Source organism: Crinia signifera, chromosome 7 (assembly GCF_055691185.1).
Source record: "Crinia signifera chromosome 7, ASM5569118v1, whole genome shotgun sequence".
Lineage (NCBI taxonomy): Eukaryota > Metazoa > Chordata > Amphibia > Anura > Myobatrachidae > Crinia > Crinia signifera.
The window spans coordinates 13,015,409-13,031,680 of NC_139223.1; the positions used below are offsets into that span (position 1 = coordinate 13,015,409).

Sequence of the window (16,272 nt, forward strand, 5' to 3'; positions counted from 1 at the left end):
AGCAGGATGCTCACGGGTCTGAATCAGGCCCACTGTCTGTCCCCAGTAATGATGGTATTTTGTATACAGTATATAACTCCTGCATTCCGTCCCTTTCACTTTCAGTTACTTCCACACCCAGTTCCTGTGTATGTGATCAGCAGCAGGATGCTCACAGGTCTGAATCAGGCCCACTGTCTGTCCCCAGTAATGATGGTATTCTGTATACAGTATATAACTCCTGCATTCCGTCCCTTTCACTTTCAGTTACTTCCACACCCAGTTCCTGTGTATGTGATCGGTAGCAATTTGCTCAAAGTTCACACTCAGGGACCAGAATCACTTGTAGTTCTCCCGGAGAGGAGAAGAGGACGACGTGGGTCATTTATACTAATGTACAGTAGCTTCTGCTTATTCGCTGTACAGATAATATCAGGTATGTTTTATTCTCATGTTGTGCTTCTTTGGTAATGTGCTGGCTTTGCTGCCATTATATGTGCCGTTTGTGTTGGCTAGTCGTGTGTATACAGCATACACAGGGTTATATATACTGTACAGTATGTCATGCAGGGAATGTTCTCCCTGCTGTCCTAGGCTTTATTACTGTAGAATCCTTCCCTAATGCAGCCGTAAGCTTAGTGGAACGAACAATGCAGCGTTTTGCAGGACGCATACCTCCCAATTATCCCTATTTTTATCGGACAGTCCCATTTTTTGGGACTATCCCAGCAATGTGCCATGGTGAAGTGGGGGGGGGGTTGTTTGGGAGACCCCCTGTCAATAAGCAGAGCAGAGGTGAATAGCTGCTGGGAATGCCCCCACAGTGAAGGGAAACTTATTCCTTTTAAACCCATGTGATGCAATTCTCTAGATACAGAACAGGAGCCATATACTGTACATCGCCTCAGCTTAGGATACAGAAATAACACAAATGCACAGTATACAGTATAACCAACCAGGTGCCACGCAGCCACTGTCACACCTAACTCTTCTCCACCTGCAGACTATGGCGTCACACATAATAATGAAAGCCCCCATCCCTCTGATTACCAACACTGATGACGGAAAGCTGGAAACCAACCCTGCGGCGATAGACCTCCTCTCCCGGATCACCCAGCCGGTGGTGGTGGTGTCCATAGTGGGCTTGTACCGGACCGGGAAGTCCTACTTGATGAACAAGCTGGCGGGAGCCCAGAAAGGTCAGTGGCCAGGTAGCAGGAGTCCACGGAGGTACCGGTGCTATAGATAGTTACACAGCCGTAACCAGAGGTGGGGAGGAGACATCAGTAACTATACTATGGGGTCTGTCACCCTCAAATAGACGAATAATAACTATATGCACTAAACTGTCCAGTATTTGCCATATTTGTAGTGCTGGGAATATGTACACATTATGGGGGAAATTTACTAAGCCAAATAAAATAAAATACGATTTGTTTAGATGTATTCGTATTTTCAGGATTTACTATCCTTAAATTCGTTCATTTGTATTCATGGCATATTCGTATACGTATTTACAAATACAAATGTATACGCCATCGATAGAATACGAATAGGAATCACCATTCAAAAGAATGGTGATTCCTAATTTACTAAGCGGCCGTATTTTCAATACGGTCGGTAATTACCGGCAATTAGTGGGATACGGCTGCTAATTGCCCGTAAAATACACCTGGAAAAATACTCTTAATTTCCAGACGTATTTGGACTGATCCGTGCAGACTGCAGTGTAAATAAATAATTAAATAATTGTAAAAAAACGGCGTGGGGTCCCCCCCACGGGCATAACCAGCTCAGGCACAAAGAGTCGGTCCTGGTTTTAAAAAATCAGGGAAAAACCATGTAGGGTTCCACTTATTTTTTTTAAACTAGCACCAGACCACCTGCAGCTCCTCCTCCTGAATGCTGCTACTGGCGGCCTAGCGGCTCCTGATTGGCCGCTAGATGGCCAATAGTGGCAATTGGAGGAGCCGCACAATGTAAACAAAGTCATCGTGCAGCTTTCCTCAGTCTGGTTTTATTCGATTTTTCACACATTTATCAGCCCGATGCCCACTGCACAGGGGCATCGGGGACAGCCCCAGGCTTCAGCCTGGGTAGGTAAATTCTGGAGGGGGGATCCCTTCATTGAGGGGGTCGTCACGAAACCCAGAACCCCTGCCTAGATGACCTGTTAGAAAGGTTAATGCTTTGGCCGGGGGACTTGTATAAAAAGTCTCCCCTCGGCTGTGGCATTACCCTGCTGGCTGGTTGGGCCTGGTGCTATTACTTAAAATATGGGGGACCCCTATTTATTTTGTCCCCTGTATTTTGGGAACCAAGACTGGCCCTTGGGCCCGGTTCTGGTTTAAAAAAATAAGGGGAACCCTACACGTTTTTTCCCCTGATTTTAAAACCAGGACCAACTCTGTGAGCCTGGGGCCGGTTTTGGCAGCCGATACGAATTCGTATCAGATCAAATACGAATCCATACACCATCGGAAAATCCGAATCAGTCAAATACGACCGATTAGTAAATTTTCCTCCACAATACGAATTTGTAAATTCAATATGACGGTGACGCCAGTGGTATGCATTTGTATTAAGAATATTAATATGAATTTTCATATTCCTATTCTTAGTCAATTTCCCCCTATATGTTTTAGCAATATCAACAGTCTATCTTATCGAAAATTGGGGCACACACACACATTAGTTGCATGGTCCCCCACAAACCTCAGTCTGGTCCTGTGCCTCAGCAGCACAGTACATATACATATAATAATTATATAAGGATTACAGAGCATACATGCACTGACCTACAGATAACCGCAGCAATGTACAAAGCATTACTATAACAGCACCGGTTAGGAGGGTAGGTCCCAGGCCGCTGACTGGTCCAGAGAGCAGAGGTAAGTTATGGTAAAGAGCCGCATGTTTCTGCACTGTCTCCTGGATAGGCTGTGGAAAGGAGGGTTAGGTTGCAGGTAGAGAGAGTGTAAGGCTGCAGAAGGGAAGGTTAGGCTATGGGAAGGAAGGTTATGCTGCGGGGGGATAGTTAGGCTGTGGAAGGGAAGGTTAGCCTAGGAGGCAGGTTAGGCTGCGGTAGGAGGGTTGGGCTGCGGGAGGAGGTTTAGGCTGCGGAAGGGAAGGTTAGCCTGCTGGAGGGAGGTTTAGGCTGTGGGAGGAGGGTTAGCTGTGTGAAGTAGGGTTAGAGTGCAGGTAGGGAGGATTAGACTGTGGATGGAGGGTTAGGTTGTAGTTTGGAAAGGTTAGGGTTAAGCTTCAGAAGGGAGGATTAGGCTGCAAGAGGAGGGTTAGGCTGTGGGAAGTAGGGTTGGGCTGCAGGTAGAATGGTTAGTTTGCAGGTAGAAGGGTTAGGCTGCGTAAGGGAGAATTAGGCTGCAGGCGGAGGTTTAGGCTGCAGGTAGAAGGGTTAGGCTGCAGCAGACGGGTTAGGCTGCGGGAAGTAGGGCTAGGCTGCAGGAGTAGGGTTAGGCTGCAGGAGGAGGGTTAGGCTGCAGGAAGAAGGGTTAGGCTGCAGGTAGAAGTGTTAAGCTGTGGGAGGAGGGCTAGGCTGCAGGTAGAAGGGTTAGGCTGCAGGGAGGAGGGTTAGGCTGTGGAAGGGAGGGTTAGGCTGCAGGAGGAGGGTTAGGCTGTAGGTAGAAGGTTTAGGCTGCAGGGAGGAGGGTTAGGCTGTGGAAGGGAGGTTTAGGCTGAAGGATGAGGGTTAGGCTGCAGGTAGAAGGTTTAGGCTGCAGGTAGCAGGGTTAGGCTGCGGAATGAAGGGTTAGGCAACAGGAGAAGGGTTAGGCAGCAGGAGGAGGGATAGGCTGCAGGTACAAGGGTTAGGCAGCAGGAGGAGGGTTAGGCTGCAGGTAGAAGGGTCAGGCTGCAGGTAGAAGGGTTAGGCTGAGGAGGGTTAGGCTGTGGAAGGGAGGGTTAGGCTGCAGGTAGAAGGGTTAGGCTGCAGTTAGAAGGGTTAGGCTGTATGTAGAAGGGTTAGGCTGCAGGTAGAATGGTTAGTCAGCAGGAGGAGGGTTAGGCTGTGGGAGGAGGGTTAGGCTGCAGAAGGGAGAGTTAGGCTGCAGGTAGAAGGGTTTCGCTGCAGGAGGATGGTTAGCTGTGTGAAGGAGGGTTAGGCTGTGGGACGAGGGTTAGGCTGTGGCAGGAGGGTTAGCTGTGGGATGAGAGTTAGGCTGCAGGTAGGGAGAGTTAGGCTGAGGAAGGGAGGGTTAGGCTGCAGGAGGAGGGTTAGGCTGCAGTAGGAGGGTTAGGCTGTGGAAGGGAGGGTTAGGCTGCAGAGGGGAGGGTTAGGCTGCAGGAGGAAGGTTAGGCTGTCGAAGGGAGGGTTAAGCTGCAGGAGGAGGGTTAGGCTGCAGGTAGAAGAGTTAGACTGCAGGAGGAGGGTTAGGCTGTGGAAGGGAGGGTTAGGCTGAGGGTGGAGGGTTAGGTGTGTGAAGGAGGGTTAGGCTGTGGGAGGAGATTTAGCTGTGTGAAGGAGGGTAAGGCAGAGGGAGGAGGGTTAGCTGTGTGAAGTAGGGCTAGGCTGTGGGAGGAGGGTTAGGCTGTGGGAGGAGGGTTCGGCTGTGGGAGGAGGGTTCAGCTGCAGGAGGAAGGTTAGGCTGCAGGAGGAAGGTTAGGCTGCAATAGGAGGGTTAGGCTGCAGGTAGAAGGGTTAGGCTGTTGGTAGAAGGGTTAGACTGCTGGAGGAGGGTTAGGCTGCAGGTAGAAGAGTTAGGCTGCAGGTAGGAGGGTTAGGCTGCAGGTAGAAGGGTTAGGCTGTTGGTAGAAGGGTTAGACTGCTGGAGGAGGGTTAGGCTGCAGGTAGAAGAGTTAGGCTGCAGGTAGAAGGGTTAGGCTGTGGGAGGATGGTTAGCTGTGTGAAGGAGGATTAGGCTGTGGGACGAGGGTTAGGCTGTGGGAGGAGCGTTAGCTGTGGGATGAGGGTTAGGCTGCAGGTAGGGAGGGATAGGCTGAGGAAGGGAGGGTTAGGCTGAGGGAGGAGGGTTAGGCTGCAGTAGGAGGGTTTGGCTGTGGGAGGAGGGTTAGGCTGCAGTAGGAGGGTTTGGCTGTGGGAGGAGGGTTAGGCTGCAGGAGGAGGGTTAGTCTGTGGAAGGGAGGATTGGGCTGCAGGAGGAGGGTTATGCTGCAGGTAGAAGAGTTAGGCTGCAGGAGGAGGGTTAGGCTGCAGAAAGGAGGGTTAGGCTGAGGGAGGACGGTTAGCTGTGTGAAGGAGGGTTAGGCTGTGGGAGGAGGTTTAGCTGTGTGAAGGAGGGTAAGGCTGAGGGAGGAGGGTTAGCTGTGTGAAGGAGGGTTAGGCTGAGGGAGGAGGGCTGGGCTTCAAGAGGAGGGTTAGGCTGAGGGAGGAGGGTTAGCTATGTGAAGTAGGGCTAGGCTGTGGGAGGAGGGTTAGGCTGCAGGTAGAAGGGTAAGGCTGCAGGAGGAAGGTTAGGCTGCAGGTAGAAGGGCTAGGCTGCAGGTAGAAGGGTTAGGCTGCAGGTAGAAGGGTTAGAACACTTACCTAGCAGGTGTCAGGATTCTGCACATTGGTATGCCATTATCGGTCTTCTGACAACCGGCATACCAAGCACCGGATCCCTTACCCCACCCTGTTGTAGAACTTGGAACACTTCAGGTAACATTTGCTAAGCAAAACATTACCAAATTCATACTGCTGATGTCTGCAGAACTCCCAATACAGGATCCATTACCTGCTTACCCTGATCCAATCAGACCCAGGGCTTACCGGCTGGGCCAGTGACTGAGTGCATCCTCAATCTTGTTGACATATTCTCTTGTTTTTGCCGACAGCGACATATTAACACACCGCCTTACAGAGGCTGCAGAGATTTGTCTGTCACTCACTGGTACTCGTATCAATACTGAGCCAATGATCACCCAATAGGAAATCATTTAGATTTAACGATTATTTGTCACAGTTGCTGTCAATAAGATTAAAATCATACATTACTTGTGTCATCCTGATCCACCACACTAATCTCCCACACTCTAATCCTCTAATCACCCAGATATATAATCCTCCAAATATATTTTCACCCACACTGTAATCACCCACATATATAATCCTCCACACTCTAATCACCCACATATATATAATCCTCCACACTTTAATCACCCACACTCTAATCACCCACAATCTAATCACCCACATATATATTCCTCCACACTCTAATCACCCACATATATAAACCTTCACACTCTAATCACCCACATATATAATCCTCCACACTGGAATCACCCACATATATAAACCTCCACACTATAATCATTCACATATATAATCCTCCACACTCTAATCATCCACATATATAATTCTCCACACTCTAATCATCCACATATATAATTCTCCACAATCTAATCACCCACATATATAATCCTCCACACTCGAATCACCCACCTATATAAACCTCCACACTCTAATCACCCACATATATAATCCTCCACACGCTAATCACCCACATATATAATCCCCCACACTCTAATCACCCACATATATAATCACCCACATATATAATCCGCCACACTCTAATCACCCACATATATAATCCTCCACACTCTAATCCCCCACATGTATAATCCCCCACATATATAATCCCCCACACTCTATTCCCCTAGATATATATATAATCCCCCACATATATAATCCCCCACACTCTAATCCTCCACACTCTAATCCCCCACATATATAATCACCACATATATAATCCCCCACGTTCTAATCCTCCACACTACAATCATCTACATATATAATCGCCAACATATATAATCCTCCACACTCTAATCACCCACATATATAATCCCCCATACTCTAATCCTCCACACTGTAATCACCCACATATATAATCCCCCACATATATAATCCTCCACACTCTAATCACCCACATATATAATCCCCCACACTCTACTCCTCCACACTGTAATCGCCCACATATATAATCTCCCACATATATAATCCTCCACACTCTAATCACCCACATATATAATCCCCCACACTCTAATCACCCACATATATAATCCCCCACACTCTACTCCTCCACACTGTAATCACCCACATATATAATCCCCCACATATATAATCCTCCACACTCTAATCACCCACATATATAGTCACCCACACTCTAATCCTCCACACTCGAATCCCCCACACTTGAATCCCCCACACTCTAATCCCCCACACTCTAATCACCCACATATATAATCCTCCACAGTCTAATCACCCACATATATAATCCTCCACAATCTAATCACCCTCATATATAAACCCCCACACTCTAATCCCCCATGTGGTTGGCTGCATCTCTAGTTCCACTAAGTGCTTTCTGTGTGTAATGTCTGCAGGGTTCAACCTGGGCAGCAGTGTCCAAGCGGAGACCAAGGGCATCTGGATGTGGTGCGTCCCCCATCCCAGAAAGCTGGATCACACCCTGGTTCTGCTGGATACAGAAGGTCTGGGGGACGTGAAGAAGGTGAGACCGATCCATGTGTAATACAGGGACTGTATGAGATCTCACCTGAGCAGGACACCTGGATCTGTATGTGTTCCCTGCAGGGGACTATAATGTCAGTGCCAACAGGGATCCGGTCTGGTCTGTACAGTATGACTGGCATGTCTGGGGGTAGTTAATACCAACATGTGCATGAACGGTCGCCCCAGCCTGCTCTGCCACCCAGATACTTATGTCAGTGTAGTTTGCTGATGTACAGTAGCTAAGGTTATATAGTATACCCTGTCCTCAAGGCAGCCATCGGGGGGTACTGCAGGGACTCCAGTCCTGGGCCCAGACAGAAAGGGGCCTCAGGACTGGAGTTATAAAGTATAATTTGTCATAAACAAAGTTCACATTTCCCTTGTAGCAATGTAGATGTTGAGTAGTGCGGCAAGTGCTGCGGGCATCGGGGGTCTCACCAGGCATTCCAGGTGCTCGAGAAAGGGAAAGGGGCCCTGCCTATCTGTCAGTCCCAGGCCCCAGAAATTCTGATGGCATTGTCCTACATTGTATTAATCTGTAAGTCATTGTGTTCTAGATTTGACTATTAGCTTATGTACTCTGTAATTGGGCTCTGCAGATCCCTTGTGGTGCCATATAAATAAAGGATGACCAGTTAGGCTGCACTAGGGAATTGTGTTCAGCTCAGGCTATGCCATCCTGTCACAGGAGCACCACTATGGAGGTCTGAGTATGCAAGGGGAGCACACATAATGTACAGTACTGTAGGATCCACGGGAAAACCGCTATGGTGGTCAGATTATGCAAGGAGAATAAACACAATGTCCAGTACCAGTAGGATCCAAATACACATAATGTACAGTACTGTAGGATATGCAGAAACACTGATATGGAGGTCTGAGTATGCAAGGAGAATACATATACTGTAATGTACAGTACAGTAGGATCCACGGGAACACTGCTATGGGGGTCTGAGTATGCAAGGAGAATACACATAATGTCCAGTACCGTAGGATCCAAATACACCTGATGTACAGTACAGTAGGATCTGCAGAAACACTGCTATGGAGGTCTGCGTATGAAAGGAGAATACACATAATGTCCAGTACCGTAGAATCCACGGGAATACCGCTATGGTGGTCAGATTATGCAAGGAGAATAAACACAATGTCCAGTACCAGTAGGATCCAAATACACATAATGTACAGTACAGTAAGATCCACAGGAACACTACTATGGAGGTCTGAGTATGCAAGGAGAATACACATAATGTACAGTACAGTAGGATCCACAGGAACACTGCTATGGAGGTCTGAGTATGCAAGGAGAATACATCTGATGTACAGTACAGTAGGATCCACAGGAACACTACTATGGAGGTCTTAGTATGCAAGGAATATACACATAATATACAGTACAGTAGGATCCACAGGAACACTGCTATACAGGTCTGAGTATGCAAGGAGAATACACATAATATACAGTACAGTAGGATCCACAGGAACACTGCTATGGAGGTCTGAGTATGCAAGGAGAATAAATCTGATGTATAGTACAGTAGGATCAACAGGAACACTAATATGGAGGTCTGAGTATGCAAGGAGATTACACATAATATACAGTACAGTAGGATCCACAGGAACACTGCTATAGAGGTCTGAGTATGCAAGGAGAATACATCTGATGTATAGTACAGTAGGATCCACAGGAACACTACTATGGAGGTCTGAGTAAGCAAGGAGAATACATCTGATGTATAGTACAGTAGGATCCACAGGAACACTACTATGGAGGTCTGAGTATGCAAGGAGAATACACATATTATACAGTACAGTAGGATCCACAGGAACACTGCTATAGAGGTCTGAGTATGCAAGGAGAATACATCTGATGTATAGTACAGTAGGATCCACAGGAACACTGCTATGGAGGTCTGAGTATGCAAGGAGAATACATCTGATGTACAGTACAGTAGGATCCACAGGAACACTACTATGGAGGTCTGATTATGCAAGGAATATACACATAATATACAGTACAGTAGGATCCACAGGAACACTGCTATAGAGGTCTGAGTATGCAAGGAGAATACACATAATGTACAGTACAGTAGGATCCACAGGAACCCTGCTATGGAGGTCTGAGTATGCAAGGAGAATACATCTGATGTACAGTACAGTAGGATCCACAGGAACACTGCTATGGAGGTCTGAATATGCAAGGAGAATACATCTGATGTATAGTACAGTAGGATCCACAGGAACACTACTATGGAGGTCTGAGTATGCAAGGAGAATACACATAATATACAGTACAGTAGGATCCACAGGAACACTGCTATAGAGGTCTGAGTATGCAAGGAGAATACACATAATATACAGTACAGTAGGATCCACAGGAACACCGCTATGGTGGTCAGATTATGCAAGGAGAATACACATAATATACAGTACAGTAGGATCCACAGGAACACTGCTATAGAGGTCTGAGTATGCAAGGAGAATACACATAATGTACAGTACAGTAGGATCCACAGGAACACCACTATGGTGGTCAGATTATGCAAGGAGTTTACACCTGATCTACAGTAGTAGGATCCACAGGAACACCGCTATGGAGGTCTGAGTATGCAAGGAGAATACACCTGATGTACAGTACAGTAGGATCCACAGGAACACTGCTATGGAGGTCTGAGTATGCAAGGAGAATACACCTGATGTACAGTACAGTAGGATCCACAGGAACTGTGTGTAGGGAGGATACAGTAATTGGGTATAGTCTGTCATTCCCAAGTGTAATCCACATGTCAAAAAGAATCGAAAGAGCAGTGCTGGAGTTACAGTGAACAGATTGACCAATTTAAGGTGAAAAAGATATACTTTATATAACAGATTAAAATAAACATTTACATACAATTACACATAATATCACGACACTGTAAAAATATATAATAAAAAAGGAGGACTCACTTTCTCAAAGCCACAAGCCAGTGGCGAAACGCGTCAGTTGCAGCCTCTCAATCTTGCCAGATTGGACCTTTATCACCATCCAGTCCTTCTCTGCCTAAAATTGGGAACTTTTGACCTTAAATCCCCCTCCAGGAAGCTCCACAGGACACTGAACTCCAGGTGAGCCACGCCATCTCCAGCCACCTGTATGAGACAGTGTCCCCACACCAGGGCTTCCAGTGGGCATTGACCATCGACAGCATATACCTCCAGGTGAGCAAACTCCATCCCAGCCACCTGTTAGAGGTCTCTGTCCCCCCTTAAACCAAGTCCAGTTTGGAGAACCTACGCCCATTCTCCTCCAGTGCAAAAGTCTCATTAGTGACTTCACACTATAAACAGGAAGTGCCCAAACTGGGTATTGAGCCATGAAAATTCTTCCCTAAAACTGACAGAGGGACTCCTGAGGAATACAATTACGGACATTTCTCCATCGATTCCTCCAGCGGCAATAACAACTATCCGTGATAATATAGAGGAGTGGTAGACTGTCCCCAGCACAACCCCTTGATTCCTGTTTTCCCAATACAGCAGAAATACCAATGGTTAAGTGCACTTTCCATTCGGACTGATACCCAATTGGACATTGGCCCTTATAGATTCTGATCCAATCAAAGAGAGAGACCTCCTTTTTTATTATATATTTTTACTGTGTCGTGATATTATGTGTAATTGTATGTAAATGTTTATTTTAATCTGTTATATAAAGTATATCTTTTTCACCTTAAATTGGTCAATCTGTTCACTGTAACTCCAGCGCTGCTCTTTCGATTCTTTTTGTTTTGTTTTGCAATTCTTTTGTAAAAAACCACAGGGAGTGACTACCCCTGTACCCCAGCAGCCGCTTGGATAGACACCTCATACAACAGGCGCCCTCTACTGCCCTCTAGTAGAGCAGTCCCCTTTTTTCCGTAATCCACATGTCCACCTAGTGACCATGGTGACCTATGACCTATTCATTGTCAAAGTAATGGCTGAAACTTGAACCCTGAGAATGTTAGGGAGTTAACCAATATTACTGGATGTATTATGTATTAATATCTGGATCCAAATCACCTGGGTAAGATTATGCAAAAAATGCTAAATTTATTCTAATTAGTAATGTGTGAATAGTGAACCTGCATTTTTTTTCTCTTTGAGTGTGTGTGGCACTATGAGCCTCAGCAAGGTAGCACCTCTCGTTACGTAGGGTGTGCAATCTACGGATCCTCTCTAAATGTCTTTAATATGGAAAGGGTATATGGTCATTGGGTCTACAACAACTAGGTCAACAGTCATTAGGTCGACACCACTAGGTCGACATGCAACAAGATCGACATGGGTTTAGGTCGACATCGATCAAGGTCGACATATGTCTAGGTAAACAGATCATTAGGTCGACACAAGCATTTGGTCGACATGAGCAATGTCGACGGTCAAAAGGTCAATGTGAGGTTATCAGACTCACTGTAAGACTGTAATTATTATATTTTAGTAGGTGTAGTGATTAATGTACTTTTTAGTCCGTCGGTACCCTCTTGTTCTCCATATATGTCTATATTCCCCAAATCTGTGTGTACAATAGTATTAGACTGTATATTGCCAAATATGGTCTGACAGGAAATAGCCAGGAAAGAACATTGCATGGATTCACCCATATGTTATGTCCACAGGGGGTGATCCAATTCCCCTGCTATCAACAGGAAGGTTGTTCACAGGGGGTAATCAGGACATAATGTAATCAGACTGTGTTTGTGTCTCTATCTTCAGTTCCTTTGTGTCAATACCAGACCTAGTGGAACCGGGCACCACAGGGGGTGATCAAATTCCCCTGCTATCAACAGGAAGGTTGTCCACAGGGGGTGACCACCACACAACGTAATCAGCTGGTTATTGTTCGTTGTATTGATACTCCCTTGCATATCTCTGGTCACTAGCAGACTTACTGGAACCGACCCCAGCAGGGGGGCAGCAGCAGATGGCCAGCTGGATATTACCTGGGGGGTGATACCTGACTATTGAATCCACCAATCAAGATCCACTGCAAGCCCACTTTTGGTTTGTGCACCGTGGGAATTGAGAAGTTTTTAAAATGACTTGCACACAAGCCAGGAGGGAGATTTGATGGACTGTCCTGGACTAAGAGGTTATGCTCTGTCTAGGTATCGTGTGGACTTATCTGCTATCACTGCTGTGGGGAGGAGTGATAGTTTTGTGCTTTGGAACTGCTGCTACAAGGACTTTGCTACCCGGATGTTTTTATGCTACCATTTGAATCTTTTTCCTGTCTTCATCTACTTTCGTGTGCTGTGATAAAAATAAACCATATTTTGGTTTCATCTGCTCGGTGTCTGAGTGATTGAAGAACCCGTATCTTCACATTTGGCGGCAGCGACAGTGGGATCATTCAGACACCAACCATCGAGCACAGAAAGCACAGAGAACAGAGATCAGACCATATGTAAGGAAACGGAAAATGCAATAAGGTGAAGTTCTGCAAGTGAGCAGATGTCATTCCTGTGGAAAGGGAAAATGTTTCCAAGGAAAGAAAATCGATGCCTCAAGACCCCTGGAGCAGAGGAGCTCAGGGATGAAGGTTCTTCAGTGTATCGGCAGGCTGGGAAGCCGGATCTGTTATTTATTGTCAGAAAAATGCAGTATATCTGGGAGTACTGGGAAGAAGCTCAGCAGATGATCAGCGGGTGGAGAGTATCCAGCATACAGGACAAGTTGTGTTACCTGGGGGATGCATTCCTGCACTGTAAAGGTGAGGCCACCTCGTGGAATCTGCTGGGGGAGCCAGAGTTTGTAGAATTTACAGAGGAAGTGATTGCTACAGTTACCCAGATGCTACAAAGAGGACAATATTCTGAGGCTGAAGGACAAGTCCAGAATAAATTGATGCCCCAGATAGAACCAGAGGAAAGGTCTAGAAGGGGGCTACTGCAATCTGGGCAGACAACCGAGGGGTCTGCCACAGAATTAATTGTTAACGCAAGAGAAGGGTCGTTGTCAGGGGGGCCCCTAACTGCCCTTGAAGAAATGAGTATGGAGGAGCTGATAGCAGAATGTCAGCTGCGAGGTATACCCATCCGATCCTGCACTCGCGGGGAAATCCTTCAGCAGATCCTTCACGATCAGGGAGATCCTACAAATGCATTTGCTGATTATTGGGCATGGATCCTCCATTTCGGTGCACAGTTGAGTGTGTGGGAACAATTGCAGTGTCTGGAGGAGTGCTTTGTGGTGGCAGAGGAAGAGGCGATTGATCGCGGGCTCCTGGATACCCCAGCATGGCAAGATCAGTGTCGCAGGGGGCGTGATGAAAGGCACCGTTTGCAACTGCTTCTCCCCCATCCTAGGGAGGAAGCTGCTCAGTGTTCTCTGCAGGGAAAGGTTATCCCCAACGTGAAGGAAGTGAGGCCTCTGAGCCAGGCACCCCGGGAGGAGCTGCACTACTGCTTCCCTTTTGCTGAGGTGGGAGATGCAGAATTATTAACCTGCTGCCAGGGGATCTATGAGGACTGCGTCCAAGAGGAGATCACCATGGTTAGAGGAGTATCCGACAACATCCAGGCCACAAGCATACCAGTCGCAGATGATGTCGTGCTTCAGGCTGCCCAGCATATTCAGCTGGGGAAGGTGGTTATCCTGGAGACTGAGGACTGCGCAGAGGAAGCGGCAGGTGAGACCCAGGCTTTTGAGGGGGTAGGTCTGGCCTTGGACCAGCCTGCCCTGCAGCCACCAGCGGAATTGTTCCTGATGGAGGGTCCCTTCTCAGCCCTGGGCATTGAGACCAAATGCTGTACTGAAATTTGCCATGCCCCTAGTTTGGGTTTGAGGGAGGAAGGACTTGACAGAGTGGCGGAAGTGCCAGGGCCAGGGCTCCGATATTGGGCTGCCGTTTGGCAGATGTTCCTTGGGCAAGAGGGGGAGGTGGAAACTGCTCCCTGCCCCATTGTGCCAGAGGCAAAGGTATTAGTACACCCTATAGGTGTGCCCGGTGTAAAAGTTTACGATGTTGCAGAGGGGGGGTACCCAGCATCTAAAGAGGAGGAATTGCTAAATCCCTTGTTAGTTCAAATGTATAACTTAGATTGTGATATTGCCCTTGCTGATTCTGCACACCAGCCGCCTTTTACAAGATGGGTTTGGTATGATGTCACTCTGTGAGACTCAGGTGGTCCATCCAAACCTCAGATTCTCTGCTCTGCATCCCACTACAGGTTGTTATTGGTTCCTGAACAACTTGGTACCGGGACTAAAATAGTAGGGGAAGGAATGTGAGGTTATCAGACTCACTGTAAGACTGTAATTATTATATTTTAGTAGGTGTAGTGATTAATGTACTTTTTAGTCCGTCGGTACCCTCTTGTTCTCCATATATGAAATATATATGTGCCAGCGCTTGCTGTTTCAGTAATTACACGGTTCTCATAAAAAAATATAAATTTAATTAACGTATACAATACATACATACATTTAATAAGAAAATAAAAATAAATATAGAAATAAAATTGAATGCTGGTGAATCATTTATCGTTTGAGGTTATTCTCAAAGCCTCGATGACGCAGGGCTCACCCGAGTCACGTGTGATCACGTGACGACGGGTTGCCTAGCGACACATTGGACGCGACTGCGAGACCGCAGGAAGAACCCCCGCTCCTTCTACCGATACCGGCAATCGGTGAGGGGTAGGGACTCCCTGGTAGGTAAGAGCAGTCACCGAGTCCGGACACCATCATAAATTGTTTCATAATGGGCAAATTGTTGCCGTCAGATACGTATATGCATTGCATCTTACTTCCGGGTCATGTGACCCACTGACACAGATATCTGTAGCTACTGATTGCCTTTAACTAAAGATTCCTTACGTGATTTCTAAGTATATTGACCTAAAGATTGCCTCCTGATAGAATGTATTATATAAAAAGACTAGTGTATACACGGTTCTCTAAGTTTAAAATGTTTTTATCACTATATAACAAGTCTGGTGCACCTGTGAATCATTAATCAAATCAGCAGCACAGGTATAAAGCCTGAAACCGGCTGCTTACAAACCACATTTGCTCCTGAGGAAGCCGGAGGAGGATATTCCGGGGAAACGCGTTGAGCTGTACATTACCTGCTGACTCCATCCCTAAAGTGACCTGGTTCAACACCCTACAGACACCCCTTTGTCATATTGGATGAAAAATCGTTTGGGTTTGCATTATCCCTAAAGATCCACACAGAGGAGGAGAAGTCTTCTTAAAAAGGGAACCGTGAGCCTTTGAAAATATAAGGCATTTCAGAACCATCGTTGTCACAGATTCTGGACTCAAAACCTTACCAGATGGATTGATGGTAATATAAGTCAGCTTACAATCCCCCCTATTACGGGACTTTATCATATATGAGAATAACCTCAAACGATAAATGATTCACCAGCATTCAATTTTATTTCTATATTTATTTTTATTTTCTTATTAAATGTATGTATGTATTGTATACGTTAATTAAATTTATATTTTTTTATGAGAACCGTGTAATTACTGAAACAGCAAGCGCTGGCACATATATATTTCTTTTTTCTTGTTTACCAATTAGGGCCTGACAAGCCCTGTGCCAGCAGCTAATTGATTGCGCAACACACAATTACCTCTTTGTTCTCCATATATGTCTATATTCCCCAAATCTGTGTGTACAATAGTATTAGACTGTATATTGCCAAATATGGTCTGACAGGAAATAGCCAGGAAAGAACATTGCATGGATTCACCCATATGTTATGTCCACAGGGGGTGATCCAATTCCCCTGCTATCAACAGGAAGGTTGTTCACAGGGGGTAATCAGGACATAATGTAATCAGAC

The 16,272-nt window shown here is 46.3% G+C and overlaps 1 protein-coding gene across 1 annotated transcript in view; it reads left to right on the forward strand.

Annotated features, from left to right (window-relative positions):
* Positions 1-270: 270 nt before the first annotated feature.
* LOC146019779 (guanylate-binding protein 2-like) overlaps positions 271-16,272 on the forward strand; it is a 29,341-nt gene continuing 13,339 nt past the window's right edge. The window contains exons 1-3 of the mRNA XM_083152332.1: positions 271-415; positions 983-1,178; positions 7,321-7,448. Of these exons, the coding sequence (XP_083008458.1) occupies positions 986-1,178; positions 7,321-7,448 (321 nt within the window). The 5' untranslated portion in view covers positions 271-415; positions 983-985. The remainder of the gene's footprint in view (positions 416-982; positions 1,179-7,320; positions 7,449-16,272) is intronic.